The sequence below is a fragment of the Zalophus californianus genome, chromosome 15 (genome assembly GCF_009762305.2).
Source record: "Zalophus californianus isolate mZalCal1 chromosome 15, mZalCal1.pri.v2, whole genome shotgun sequence".
Taxonomy (NCBI): Eukaryota; Metazoa; Chordata; class Mammalia; order Carnivora; family Otariidae; genus Zalophus; species Zalophus californianus.
The window spans coordinates 61586867-61602263 of record NC_045609.1 but is presented as its reverse complement, the minus strand read 5'-3'; the positions used below and the strand labels follow the sequence as shown (position 1 = coordinate 61602263).

The 15397-nt window shown below is 51.5% G+C and overlaps 1 protein-coding gene across 5 annotated transcripts in view; it reads right to left on the bottom strand.

Moving 5' to 3' along the window:
- SUFU (SUFU negative regulator of hedgehog signaling) overlaps nucleotides 1-15397 on the bottom strand; it is a 114887-nt gene that overhangs the window by 11911 nt on the left and 87579 nt on the right. For all 5 annotated transcript variants that reach the window (XM_027597144.2, XM_027597147.2, XM_027597145.2 and 2 more), the window contains exons 9-10: nucleotides 4644-4778; nucleotides 2939-3077 (exon numbers count right to left, since the gene is read on the bottom strand). In XM_027597144.2, coding sequence (XP_027452945.1) covers nucleotides 2939-3077; nucleotides 4644-4778 — 274 coding nt within the window. The remainder of the gene's footprint in view (nucleotides 1-2938; nucleotides 3078-4643; nucleotides 4779-15397) is intronic.

Genomic DNA, 15397 nt, shown 5'->3' with positions numbered 1-15397 from the left:
GGGGCTGGAGAGATGGGGGGAGGGGAAGGGCAGCACCAGGAGAGGGCGGGTGTGGAGGCCTGTGTGGGGCCACTCCACGCACTCCAGTGAGGTCCCAGATTCCCTCACCTTCTCCTTTGTCACTCTTCTCTCATGCGGGGTGTCTTTGCCGTGCCTTTTCCCCAAGAGATAACAGGCCCGGGCTGGTAGCCAGAATAAGGTGCCAAGGCTGGGATCGAGGGCTTCCAAAGCTGTTGAGGCTGATGTAAGAAAGTCATCCCAGCCCCTCCCCATTCAGGGGGATCAACAGCGTTCAAGTAGCAGCCAAGAAAACAAGTAGCGCTCTTCACATTCTTGGGCCTGCTGCATTCAGCTCCTTCCTACTCCTCTGTCCCCAACAAGTGTGGTACACTGGGCCCAAGGAGACACCCCTGATCCTGGGAATATGAGCAAGAGATTCCTGCGGGGGTAGGTGGGAGGTCAGTCCCCTCCATGTTGGGGGACTGCCTCCAGAGGGGCCTGGGGCCCTTGTTGGTCCAGTGGAGCGGCCCTTCCTTGGTGATGAGCCTAACTCCAGGCCTCCAAGAGGCCCTGTAGACTCCTGGGAGACAAGCAGCCCCAGAGGGAGCCCCAGAGGCCCACAAGTAATTACAAGCCCAGGTTCCCACAAGCTAGGGAGCTGCCTGTGACCACAGTGGCAAGACCCTAAAGGGGAAGACGGGCTGGCAGTCAGAAGCAGAAAGTGCTAACTGCTTTGGGGGCAAGGGAGGAGGGCTGCTGTGGGTGTTGGCTCCATGGCTGAGGAGGGTTTCCCAGGGCTCCTTGGAAAGGGCCTGAGAAACCCCTCGGTGAGTGAGGGTGCATGCTTGGGGGAGCGGGGCCCCAGCCAGCCTTCCTGGGAGCTCCCCTGTGAGCTGGCCTGTGGTGGACCACACTAATGAGCCCATAACACAGGCCTTTGATTAAGCAGCTCCCAGCACAGCAACTTTATTGAAACATGCCGAGGCCAGCGGCTGGTTCCCACCGCTCGGGTTCCCCGGGCAACAGCGCAAGGGAGGGGCCCTGCCCAGTGCTTCAGCAGCCTGAGGGGCTGCCCAAGGGTGACGGGAGTGGGCCTGGGAGCACAATGCCGTGGCCCTGGGATAAGGGGCTCTGGGAATGGGGTTGGATTCAGAACTCTGGGGGCATGGAGGGGCAACATGACATCTGCTGAGTTCTCTGGGGGCCAGGGCTCCTGGGCTGCTGAGAATAGAGATGCTGACCACCCCCTCCTCAGGGTAGGAAGGTATTCCAAGGATGGCAAGACTCCAAGGATAGGTTCAGAGGTGAAGATATAAGATGTAACGAGGGGGGCGGGGATTTCTTCTTGAGTTTGGGGAGACCCTGGTCCCTACTTTCCCAAGAACATGTGCTTGAACCTTCAATACACATAAATGCTATCTGAGGACACTTCTGAGACCTGTGAGCACAGTCACCTACTGGGAATGATGACCTTGGAACTCTCGACTCTCAGGGAATGCTGGGTTCTCCCGCTGGGTCCCCACCTCCCCCTTCCTTGCCAGCTCTGCCCAGGTAATAGGCAGCCCTCCTCCTCTACACAGAGGCAGCCTGGCCTTCCTGGGACATAGCTGGGGCTGGTGTGGAGGCCCTTTCCACTTGTGTGGGGCTAGTTTCGAACATTACAGTAACTACCAACACCACATGGACAGAAATCTAATGTTACCAAGTGGGACTTTTAAAATGTATTTATAACTTTATGGTTCAAAGTAATTTTGTTATGAAACAATGTAATAACGACAGTGGAAAAAGGCAAGGTAATTTATGGAACACAATATTCCTAAAGCACTAGCTTCCATTTCTACCTCACTCAGTCTGAGGAGTGTGGTTGGTGTCCTTTGTTTGCTGTTTCTTTTAATTAAGGGTTAGTATTTGGGGGGGAGGGGGAAGAGGCCTGAAGGAGGAGAAATTCAGCTGCAAGCTCTCTCTCTCTCTCTCTCTCTCTCTCTCTCACACACACACACACACACACACACACACACGCCCACATTACCAGTAAGTATGCTTCACAGACCCCCCAGACTGGGTTAAACCCACAAAACCAGCATAATTCCCTTCCCCTCTACTATAACTACCCCTCCACACACCACAAACAAGGCACAGTCAATTTCTGGATTAGGGTCAGATCCCCTTTCTTGATACTCCTGAGAGAAGTAAGGTAGAGTGTTCTTCCTCTCACACCTCCAACAAACAAAGAAAAAAGGATGTCGTTCCCCTTATACATATGGGAGTGTGCCGGACAGGCCAAGTACCCATTAGAGACCTGGGACAGGGTGGGGGCTGGAAGGAGGCCTGTGGCTCTCAGGCCCGAGCACCCTGCTTGGCAGTGGCTGTGAAGCTGTGCTCCAGCCAGAAGAGCAAAGGAAGGACAAAGTGTTCTGGACAAGCCAGCAGGTTTCTGTGCAGAAAAGCTGGGTTTCCATTAGGAGGAATAGGAGAGCCATGAGATGAAGGGAGTGGGGAGGCTGTCTGCTGAAGCCTGCCCATCCCAGCCCCAGTCCAGGCCCACATGCCCATTTTCTAGGAATTCTGGGGGGATTTCCACAGAGCCACTTAAGAGTGGCTTCCAGCCTTCCTCCTACCCTGTTGTACCCTCGGTTTCCTGGCTTTTGGTTTACCCAGGGTGCAGAAAGTCTCACATCTCTCAAATCTGGATTTCCATGGCAAACCAGTGGCCAAGGCCTAGAGAGTTATCCCTGGTGTCTCAGGTGATGGGGGGAGAGGCCGGGAAGTGCTCCTAGAGTTGATGGGATAGGCAACAGCATCCACACTCCACATGGCTTCCCATAACCAGCCCCTCTGGAAGGGAGCCACCAAGAGCTGCCAAGGGAGGAAAGGGAGGAGGCGGGTGCGGGAAGAGCCCACGGAAAGAAGGTAGGGAGAAGAAAATGAGCCTTCTCACTTGTAACCAGGGTCCATGGGCTGCATAAGGGTGCTCCTCAGTGGCAAAGGCGCCTTCCACTCCCGTGGAAACGAATGTGATGGCCATGTCACCTGTGATACTTTTATATGTAAAGTGCCGTCCATGCAGGAGCCTGCCCCTGGGGGTGGGAACACAGAGACCGTGAGCAGCAGGCCTGGCCAAGGGACAGGGTGCCTGGCAAATGCCCTCCTGCCTGCCCACCTGCCCACCAACAGGGGACTGTAACCGAACACGTTCATTTCAGCCCCTTCTGAGAGAAGCCTCTCCCAAGTTCTCAACTGTCACTGCTCCAAAGTGCTCAAAGCTAGCAGAGACATTAGATCAGCATTCAAAGGGCCTGCGGGGGGAGGGAAGGACACCTCCTTTGTGTCCTGGTGAGGAAACTGAGGCCAGAGAGGGCAGTTAGCAACATGCCCAAGGTCATGCCCAGAACTAAGAGCAGGGTCTTGTCCCTTCTGTTTCAAGGGCAGAGGTGAAGTAGTACCTAAACAAATTTGCCAAGCCCCTGGGAGGATGGCATAGTGCCTTCACAGCACAACCCATGTGTCCACGGGAGTCTTCCACCTGCTCATGGGCTCTCCCACAAGATTAAAATGGCTAGCCCCAAGGCCACAAGCATACCTCCAAACAGACAAATCAACAACAACAACAATAATAATAAAGGCTGACACCAAATGGGGTCACTCTGAGGGAGCCAAAAGAAGTTACTGTTAATTCCCAGTCTGGAAATACACCTGGGGGAAGGGCAGGCAGGGACAACCAGTGAGGCAGAGATGCCAGTCAGCAAAGGAAGCCCAGCCTGCCATTTGCTTTCCCAGGCTGCCTCAGATTAACCCTTCACCAGTCTAAAGGTCCTGAGCTTGAGCCAGAGAGGGAGTTGGGGAGGAAATGGCTGGGGTCCTGTTGGGGGGGGGCCTTGCCAGCCCCTGTTCATTCTGACCACTTGCTATCTTTGCCCTGCTGCCCAGGGTGGCTGGCCAAGGCTGGTTAGCATCCAAACTCCTTTCTCAGGCTCTGGGGACAGTGGGGAGGGGCCAAACCAGGGCAACCCCCTTCTTCCTTGTCACTGTTGTCTGAGTTGAGAGTTATTCTGGTCACCTCCCTGCTATAAAAGTGAGGGTGGAAACCCCAAGGGCTCTGCAAGAAGCCAGCTGAGCAGATTCAGCCCAGGGCAGCATCCCCAAGCAGAGCACTGAATTCTGGCCACAGGGCTGGGTTTCTGGCACTGTGGACAGCAGCGGAAAGGACACAGCTGGGCTTCTCGGTCCCTCAAGGAGTCTGTTGTGCTGGCCACTGGGTTTGGAGAACTGAGTGTTTTGCATGGGAAAAGCAACAAGCGGAAGAAAATAGAGTCCAACCCCCCAGAGCCTCTGCCCTGCTACCCAGCGCAACTGACTGTGGGCTTGTGGGATGGCAGGGGCGTCTGAGTTTGCCAGGCGGCTGAAACTTCCTAAGGGAGTGGGGCTGAGGGACACCTCTCTGGACAAAGGAATGTCCTTCAGCCCAGTGGGGGCTACAGGCTGGCTCAGAGTCCACAGCCCGCCCCCCACCCAGGCCCAAGAGGGCACTGCCTGACAGGCTCTCCTCTCTCCCGGGGGGCCCCCGACTCCGCCCAGGTATGGGGGAGAAGGCAAGCATAGGCCTGGCAGCTCCCTGAGGACAAGCCGTGTGCCGTGGGGCTCACCTTAGGCAGAGGGGAATGAGAGCCCCTGACTCCTGGTTGAATTTCAGATGCACACTCTCCAGCTGTCGTGTGCGGATCAGCTCGTGGGGAATGATGGCCGTGGAGCTGTCACTTTCCAGGCTATCTTTGCGGCTCCTGCAAGGCAAGCACAGGAGGAGGTTCAGCACAAGGTAAATACCATGGGGAGGAGCAAGATGGGAGTCTGTCAGGCTGGCCTCCTGAATAACGACAATGATGGTGACTGACGAGAGTGACAATAGCAGCCACCATTCACCGTGTGCTCGCCGAACGCCAGCTGCTGGGCAAAGCACTTCTCACGGACGACTCTTCTCCACATCCCCATGCGGTGGGTACTACTCCAGGTACTGTTACGTCCCTCTTATGGATAAGGAATCGGGGATCAGAGAGGTTAAGTAACTTGTCCATGTCACCCTGTCGGGGAGTACGGAGCTGGGATTTGATCGCAGTTAGATCGGGTTCTAAAGCCTCATCTTTGGCCAACACACCATATAAAAGTTTATGTCACAGTGGCTTGGTCTTCCCTACATAGTAGCAAGAGCATCTGGGAGCCCTTCTTCCCTTGCCCTGGAGCCTCAGGTCCCAAGTTCCCCAAAGCTGGAGTGCTAGAGTCCCAGGAGGTACAGCTCCAAGAGCTTCCTTCCAGCTGAAAAGGCTGTGACTTTCTGCAGGCTCTGAGCATGCACACTCCCGCTAACGGCCAGGAGCTGCCGTGACATACACATCCTTCATCTGACCAGGAAATGATACAATCCTCAGCGAGGGGGCGGAAACCAGACTCTCAGGAGTCAGACTAGTGGGCCTGGCTGGGCAGCAGAACCAGGCCACCATCCTGCTGGGTTTTGAGGCCCCAGGAGCCCTGTTCCAGATTCCTCCTGACTGTGGCCTTGGCCACAGTGAACTGTCACTGCTGCCTCACGCTCCCTCCTGTCCTGCTTCCCACCAACAGCTCATCCCACAGCTGGGCCATGGGGTCCCTTTGCAATCTAAGATATGCTCTTTCAAATTCAGCTGCCCCTACTGAGAGCCTCTCAAATCTGCCTCAGCCGGAAATGAGGGTTACCCACTGATCCTATTCAAAAGGCCGGATCCTGGTTTGGGCTGTGAATCTCAGAACAATTCCCCAAGTGTCCATCAAAATACTGGGTGAGAAGCTCTAGTTATTTATCATTCAAGAGGCAGGAGCCATCCAGGATGTCTAGGCTCACAGTCAGACAGCCAGGGAGGGGCAGGCCCAACCTCCTCACATGCTGGGGGGCTGAGTGCTGGGGCCTGTGGCCAATGAGGCACCCCAACAGGCAGAGAACCTCTCCAAAGGGAGGGTGTGGGGTCAGCAGGCAAAAGGATGGAGGGTGGCATCAGAGAGCCCAGGAGCCCGCCAAGGCAGAGGTTTCTAAGAGCCCCTGAGGTAATGGGGACCATTTCTACCAGCTGTGTGGATCTACCCCAGATGTAACGGCTCTTTCACAAAGTGGTGTCTTCCTCTGGTTTCCCAAAGCAAATTCTGAAACTGCTCTTTGCCCTAGCTTCTCCTTTGACAAACCCTTTCACAAGACCTGCGAAGGAGACAAATGCTATGGCCAAGAGGGTCACAGAAGTTCAAGACTGGAAGGAAACTCTGAGGTGGTTTAATCTACTTCTTCCCTTTACAAAGGGGAGCCCGTGACGGGTCCAAGGCCACAGAGCTGGTCTGTGGCAGGCCAGTGTGGGAGCCGAGGACCTCTGACTAGACCTCCTTCCCTTACACTCTGGCTGCTAGGCCTCCCTTCTGAGGAGGGCAACACTGACCATCAGTGCTCGGTGGGTGCCCTCAGGGCCCAGACAAGAGCAGAACTCAGGATGCTGACAGCAGCCCTTCTCTGCTCCAGAGCAAGGAGTCGGTAGACTCACTGGCTGAGTCCTCACAGCGAGCACCCATGTATATTCTATGGTTAATCCTTCTCTCCCAGGTGAGGAAATGGAGGCTCAGAGAGGTGAGGTGGCAAGCCTGAATCAGAGTGAGTCTAAGGGGAAGAGCCAGTCACCTCCCCGTGCCATCTCTGACAACGGCCCACACAGAGACCCGCCACCATGTGCCCGAAGGGGCCTGCAGCCAGGCTGTGGGGCGGGGCCTCAGAGCCCGTGGGGCCCGCTAGAGGATGGCTGCCTCTTGGGCATCAGCAAAAATGCTGATGAATAGCAACTGGGGTGAGGGTGTGGGGCTGGGAGAGAAGAATCAACAGCACACAGGGCTAGAGACATCTCACGCTGGAGGGAAAAATAAATTGTTGAAAGTCAGCTAAAGTCACCTTGGTAACTGCTACAACACACTCACCCAGAACGAGGACATCAAACCCAACTGCAAACAGCTTTAAAGAAATGGAAAAGAACTTAATCATCTGAAGAATTAATGTGACAAGTGCCCACATTTACACCTCCCACCAACCTTCAATCATTTGAAAACGTACTTTAATCTTTTAAGAGAAAAAAAATTGCAAAATGCTAGATCTGCAATCCTGGAGCTTGGGTATTTCCGGCATGCTGCTTCAATGGAAACAAGGCTGCTACACACACACACACACACACACACACACACACACACACACGCACGCATGCATGAGCCCAGCTTTCTGCTGATTTGTTTTTTCTGGACATCGATGCAGAAGCATGAATTATTTGTGTGGGCTGGGTGAGGTATTAAATCTGCAGCCGACACAGGTTTGCAATGTTTTGCATGGTTGTCAGCTTAATCTTAGTCATAAAAAAATAAGTACTGTGCTCGCCAGCGTGGCCTAATTTTTCAGCTGGGCTGTTTTCTCCCCGAGTTCCCAGTGGAGGAGAAGGCAGAGCTTCAGGGGGCTGAAAAGGAGAAGGGCTCCCCGGGAAGAAGGCCCTACACCCACTGGGGACTGCTAGGGATACGGGGCCGGGGGAGGAAAGATGAGCTATTGCTCCAGGTGGCAGAATGGCTAACACGTATGTTCTGGGTTCGAGTCTCACATGAGCTCAGGCAAATGACTTACCCTCTCTCTAAGCATCAGTATCCTCTTGATGGGAACAGAAAATAATACCCTATCGTTATAAGGATTAAACCAGATGACCCACATGAAGCATCTAACGGTGCCTGCGGATGCAGTAGGTGCTCAAAATATATCTGGAATGCATTAACAGGATGTTAGGTGGCTGCCTCTAGAAGTCGATCTGCTCTTCCTGCAAGAATGTTGATAGCTTAATAGGGAATTATTTGCCTTTACCGACTGCCTCTGGCCAAGTCAGTCCCCACTTCTGAGCAAAGGTCCTTGCCCTGAGCTTGGGAGACAGGACTTCTGAGATGGGGCCTGAAGGGCTCCTGACTCCCTGCACAGATACTACGGGCCCTGGTCAACCACTGGGCCTCTGGGAAGGCACGACTACAGGCCAGCAAAAACCCCTGAGGCTTTTGTTCTGCAGAGGGAGGTTCTGGCAGGGCCGTCTTCCCTCTACACAGCACAGTGGTCTTCTTGCAATTCTTGTCTGCCGAACCTCAAGCTGCCCAGAGTGGTTTAATCCCTCCTCCCATGACAGCCTTCAAATCCCTGAGACTGCTCTCACAGACCATCATCAGTTTCTCTTTTCCAGTATCCGTGGCCCCCACTTTCAAATATATTCCTAGGACATGGTTCTGAAATCTTCCAGCCATCCAAGTCACCCCTGCTTGCGTTTACTCTAGCTGGTGAAAGCCAGAGTGTCAGGTCCAGAAGTGAAGTGCCGTGTGTGGAAATAAATACAGCATGTGGTCTAATCAGTGCAGCTCAAAGAGGGACTATGAGCTTTTCTTATTTGGGAAACCTTATTTCAAAACTGTCATCAAATTGTCTATTCTTTGTAACCCCGTCATACTACCAATTCTAACAGCACACCCTCTGTCAACGACATCTCCCTCGGGCTCTCTCCTGTGGCCTGCGCTTGGACCTCTTCTCCCCCATCTCATATGCACTGGGGATTCACTGGAGCTGAGAGCCCAGCTCTGCATTATCTGGCTACTGTTTGAGGCAGTCCAGGTATTTCTGAAACCTGGGGCAGGCATCCATCAGACCGGCATTCCTCCCCTGACTTCATATCCCTGACAAAACTGTTAAGCTTACCATCAATGTTCTCATCCCAGGCTTTGATTAAACAGTGAACAGGGTAGGGCCAGGCAGACAGGCTGACAGACTGACATCATTACTCTTTGGGTATGCTCATCCAACCAGTTATAAATCAACCAAACATCCCATCACCAAGCCCTTCACCTTCCTGGATGCTCTGTGGACATGTCTCTGTCTTGCCAACAATGATGTCAGAAGACATTCTGAAAATGTCTTGCTAAACCCTAAAGTTTATAGCACTTCCTTTGTCTACCAGGTTGAAATAGGTAACTATTTCTTTTTCGTTTTTTAAAGTAATTTTTTTTAAAAGTTTTTATTTATTCATTTAAGTAATCTCTACACCCAATGTGGGCCTCGAACTCACGACCTCGAGATCAAGAGTCTCATGCTCCTCCAACTAAGCCAGTTAGGTGACCTGGTAACTATTTCTAAAAATAGATGAGAATGGTCTGGCAGGCCTGATTCTTTGTGAATCCATGCTGACTCTCAGGGCTCACTGTTCCTCTTAAAACAGTGTTCACAGCCTGCCTGCTGAATAATCTAGTCCAGAATTTTCCCTGAGAGTTGACACCATGTTCACTAGTTTGGAGAGTGCAAGATGGTTTTTGCATTTTGAAACTTTTGAGTGTTTTCAGTCTGCCAACACCTCTCTCGTAATTACTCCCTCAAAGATTATGGACCCTGGCTTCATAAATCTCATTTGCCAAGTCTCTGGGTGTTCTGGGGGCACAATACATATGGACCAGGTGACCTGATCCATGAAGTCATAGCTTCAGTCTTCTCATCAATGCCTGTATGACTCTTCCTACTCTGATAACCATCCTTTTTGAGATGGAAGCATAACAGAACTTGGGTAAATCTTGCTTTCTCTCTGTCACTGAGTAAAGTTACTCTGTCCAAACAATGGGGCCCATGTTTTCTTCTTGTTGTTCCAAACAGAAGTACAAAAAATAAAGTCCTTTTTGCTGGTCATAGCACTTTTTTGCAACACTCAGTTCTTGAGTTTCAGTTTTTCTTGATCCTGTTCCTTAATAGTCTGTGCTGGTATAACACACTTTTCCTTCCAGATTTTGTTCAAATTCTTCAAGAAATCTGAGTTACGTAAAAGATTCTCTACATACCTATACTGGTCCCTGGAGGTATTACACCTCGTTTTAGTTTCCAGGGGACTGGTCACAGTAATGCTACTAAGAGGTGCCTTTTACTGAGGGCAGACTCTGATGCCAGCTCTTCTGCTAAACCCTCTCAATACTTTGCTTCCTTTCATTTTCATGGCAACTCTACCAAGAGGTATTTATTTCCCCATTTTACAGATGAAGAAACTGAAACTAAGAGACTTAAATAACTAGCCCAAGGTTACACAATGAACAAACAAAGGGCTGAAACGAAATCCCCAGGTCTTCCTGACGCCAACTAAAACAACCACAGCGTTTCTCCTTAAGAACTTCCCAACCCTTTGAGTGGGCTTTCCTTCTGGGGTTTCAAGGCTATGAAGACACATCTATTTTTTCCCTGAACTCTTAAAAAAAAACTGCTTCCTAGAAGTCAAGGCAGGACTTCCCAAAGGGTATTTGATGGGATTTTAATTTACGCGAAGCTTCTAGAAAAGCAGATGGGGCAAGGGCTGGATGTAACACACCGTGTCTCTCGGATGAAAGACCTAAAATGTTGGCATTTTCAAGACCGAGGAGGACTGCAGAGGGCAAACCAGCCAGTTTCATTCTATGTGAGCCAGCATCTTCCAAGTTTAGCCACAGAACCGCCTTTTCCCTTAACACCCAACAAAACCCCCTAAAAGGCTGTGGGGACCCTCCATCTGGGGACAACAGGGCACAGAGTTTTCCTTCCTGATCTCGCTCTACTCAAGGTGCTTTCTTCCAGCGCCCTGCCACTTCCACTCCGTCCACCTCCGTGGCTGGATGAGTGGCCCTTGTCATTCCCTTTACACCAAGACAGATGCTCTCAGGAGGCCTGTCAGGCGGTTACAGCTGCTAATCTTCAGCTCCTCGTCCGGGGCTGGGGCAGCGGAAGCGTCTCTGCACGACCAAGGCGGCCTTGGTGCCAATTCTGTGATTTTCAGTCAGAGCGGGTTATCCTTTCCTTTCACTGGGCAGGGTGAGCTGTAACAGCTCCTACAATATCACTTCTTGGACTTTTATTTATGATTCTTTTTAAAGTTTAAAGAGTCACAGGGTCCTATCAGGACCATTCTTCCCACCCCCCTCTTCAGAGACAACCACTCTCATCTCTGTTAGTGGACTCTTTCGGTATTTTCTCCAGACTTCTTTTTTTTTTTTTAGAGATTTTATTTATGTCAGAGAGAGAGAGAGAGAGAGAAAGAGCACAAGCAAGGGGAGTGGCAGGCAGAGGGAGAGGGAGAAGCAGGCTTCGATGCGGGGGCCAATCCCAGGACCCTGGGATCATGACCTGAGCCGAAGGCAGCCGCTTAACCAACTGAGCAACCCAGGCGCCCCTCTGGACTTCTAATATGCTTCACTTTGACTTGCCCGTTTTCCCCTCTCCAGCTTCACCTACTGACTTCCCACAAAGGAATACGAGCTCTTAGCTCTCTTCCATCCCACCCTCCCACCTTCCCAGGAGAACTGTATCCTAAGTTTGTTTGGATCAGCATTAAGTGTCTACATTATTATACGAAACCAATGCTATTTACAACTGAGGAATGTACTATACTATCATGTACACTTTTAGAAAAATATACTTTTCTTTTCTGGCACAGTTTTCTATTTTCCTTGGATTTAATAACAGTCTTGGTTTTCTATGTGTTTATCACTAATTCAATCCTAAACTAACCACCAATGGTCTACAGATTTCCCCAAGATACTCAAATACATCAAGTATTTATCAATTTTGTCTTTTTCCAAGCCCTTCCTCCGGAGGTCCTTCTGAACTGGCTGCCTTCTGTTCTTGCTGCTCACCGTCACCCTGGTGATTCCCCTGGCTTCTTTCCCATGCTGGACCCCATTTCCTGGCCCCGGCATGTCTTCCTCACTCATTCTGGTGGAGTATATCCTCCAAGAGACTTCACCGTATTTGGGGGCACGTTTTCTCAGCCAAACGGTGCCCACTGACCTGCCACCCTCCTGGGTTTCGCAGCAATCGAAAACACCAGCTTTCCTCTGTACAGTGGTGTGTAAACTTCCAGGGCCTAGTCTCCAGTTATTTTTTCCTATGAATTGGCAGGAAGCCCCTCCACATGTCTCCTCTTTCCTGGGCAGTACCCAGTGGTGGAGAGGACTGGATCAAATAATCCGAGGTTCACATCTTGGCTCTGACACTTGTTCCCAGCTTACTGACCTGAGGTAAGTCTATGTAAGCCTCTGTGTTCTAATCTGTAAAATGGGGACAACAGCAGCTCACGACACAGGGCCCAGCACATGGCAACGCCCAATAAAAACTGCCTGCTCAGCCATGGACCCTGTCTAGCCCAGGATTCTTCCCGAAGTGGGAATAGCAAAGGGTGGTTTACATGCTGGCTGAGATGCACACCTCGGTAATTCAGAAATTGATCTGAATCTTTCCATTTATTTCTTCTTTACCACCTGTCTGTAGAGCACATTCTATATTTACACTTCCCACTGCATAAGATGACTTCTTACACATCCTAAAACCCTTTCTCCTTCCAGTGTCAAGATAGATTCCTGATTTTCTAGGACTGTAGAGTTTATAGTACATGCCCCTGTTTGCCCTACCCACATTTTACAGACTGAGAGAACCGTATCCATGTTTCCTCTCCACCCGGGTCTCTTCAGATTGAAAAGCCTTAATTTTTCCATTTTAGCCTATTGGTATTTCTTGGTCAGATTCTATCAATGGTAGTAGGTGTGGAAAGGAGAGGAGCCAAACCACCGAGCCTCCTTTAAGCCACAATCCCAGTCCTGTGACAGGGGTGACATGTGCGCTGGCCATGCGACTTGGGGCCTTCTCCTTGGGGATGCCCGGGAGCGGGAACGAGGGCATCAGGGTTGGCAACTATTCAACAGTGATGTGGGTTTGGCCTGCTGAGCCAGCCCAACCTCTGGCTTCCGCCTCTAGGCTGGGAGATTATTCCTTTTGCTTTCAGAATGTTGACAAAAGCTCCGAACTTTCCAGAGAAAGAACCACTTGAAGGTCCCCCTTCAGGACAGGATTGGGACAGGGTATAGGTGTGGGGTGGGGGTAAAGGCACCAGCTCACCTCCACAACTACTCCTAAACACAAGGCTGTAACCAAATGATAAAGTATGGTATTTTCGTTGTGAGCACCCCAAGGACGGGATGTGATGATGGAACAGTGGGGCTGGGTGTGGCTAAAGAAGAGAGAGGGAGCGAAACTGGCATGATGATTAGAGGATGCTTTAATCAACCAGAGGAGTTAACTCTGGGCACCAGGGACCTCTGCCCCCAGCCCAGCCCTCTGACTTGGGTGGGAGACGAGGATGCTGGCTTTCCTGAGTGAGCCCACTCTCACCAGAACGCTTGGCTTTCTGTTTTCTGAGACACTGAGTCATTTCCTCTCTCCAGCTCTCACCTTTGAGCCTTCCTTTTCCCTTCCCTGGAGAAGTGACTCACTGCTCAAGTGCTGGGTGACACTGAGGATCAAAGATGGGCGATAAAAATACTGCTGATTGTGCAACTTGAAGAAGGGGGATGCGCGTGGACTGAGGATTCAACACACAGGCCATGAACTCCAAGGCTATGGTGGAAACAGTGGCTGTGGCTCCATCTCTCTGGGGAAGTGGAGCAGAGAAAGGAGTTCAAACAGAAATTTACCTGTGCCGGGTTTGCTGTGGAGCCCCTCGTTCTGCCCTCTCAAACGTGTGTCTCTGAGAAAGGCGCACAAAGGCAGGCACTCAGCAGGACACACGTGAATCACAGAGGCCTGGGCCCTTCCTCCTATCAGCCCTGTGGGACCCAGCTGGCGCCCTGAGGGCAGGGCTGTTTCTTTCTGGGTCTTCTCTCCAGTGAAAACAACCGTATTTCCCCCAGCGTGGGAGTGGTGAGGGAGGCCAGCGGGACAAGCGCAGGCTCCAGGCTGGCTGCTGCAGATGCGCTAGACACTTTGAATAGGGTCACCCAAGACTGCCCTGTGCATGAGCTGTGAGTGCCAGGGGCCCAGCTGTTTTCCCAGATGGAAACTCTCCTTCCTTCACCCAGTTCACTGGGCGCAGACTAGGTATTTTCACTGGGCGCAGACTAGGTATTTTCTTCTTCTAATTAATCGTCATGGGCCTCATAGGGTGAGTAAAACAAAACAAAGTTTCTCTAAAGGATGACTCCCTAGCCAGGTTATAAGTTATTCAAGATGGGAGCAGAGGCAGCAAGGTCACCCCATCCGACAGGCAAACAGATGGGAGCAGAGACACTCCTAAAAGTGCAGAGAAATACACGTGCAAGCGTGTGTGTGCTGGGGGGGGTGGGGGGCTGTGCAGCGGAGAAAGTCACAACCAGAGAATTCATACTACAAAACCTTAATTCTTCAGGAAATTAAGGCAAAAAGGCACCAAAAAAAAAAAAAAAAAAAAGGCCTTAAAAGCTGCTGGCATGATTCCAGAAGACTGAGAAACTTGGCTCAGAAATGACGGTTAGTTTGCTTTTTAAAGGTGCCTCAACTACAAAGTGCTTTTCTCACAGTCAGGGACCTTCCCCCACCAACACACCCGCATGCACACACACACACACACACAGCACTGCCCCTCTCCGGGAGGGTATGTGACCCCCAGAGCTTCTTCGTAAAGGTCCTCTGACCTCAGGCAGTGAGACCCTGGTGCAGGGAGGAGGAAGTTCTGGAACACTGCTGCAGTTCCCAGCATTGGAGCAAAAGTTTATGGAAATGCAAAGCTCCCCACCCGATGCACCTGACCACACACATCCTCTGAGTCCCCGTGGAGAGGCTGGGGAGCAAAATCCAAACTCCGTAGAACAGTCCAGGCAACCTCAGACAGGGAAGATGCCTGGGGCCTTTTTTCCCCCCTCGGGTTCTTACAAGTGTTGGCAGGCACAGTCCTTAAGCCAGGCTCTCCTCAGTGGCAGCAAGGAGTGGCTTCCCATGCTTCCCCAACTCACCAGGGCAGGCAGTGGGAAGGGAGGCGCCAGCAAGCCGAAGGAGGCTTTTCTCAACTGATCATCTTGGGAAAAGCCAGATACAAATTTCACGGCTGGAATGCAAGGGTTGTGAAACCCTGAAAGAAGCCCCAAAACGGGCCAAGGACTCTCCTTCTGGGAAGGCGGTGGGAGGAGGGCTGGCGAGGGCAAGTGGGAGAAGAGCAGGTTACCCAAAGGGGCCTGCCTTTCTGGGAAGCAGGAAGTAAGGCGTCAAAAGAGAAAGAAAGAAATCCCCTAGCCCTGAGGAGGTAGAGGGGACAGAGATAGGGTTGGTTTTGCTTCTGAACATAAAGAAAACAAGGTTTGTCAGAAAGTAATTCTGGTATAAACAAGCCAATTACGATACAGCTTGTTATCTCTGGGATTTAGAAGCACCAAAGCTGACCACTGTCTTCCCTAGAGTTAAATATGCACAGTAAGCTTCTAACAGGGGGTTTAGCCTTGTCTTCAGTGTCACGTGACAGGTCCCTATTCCTATTCCAACTAGACAGATGAGGTCCACCAATGAGGGTCACTACCACCTCAGAGA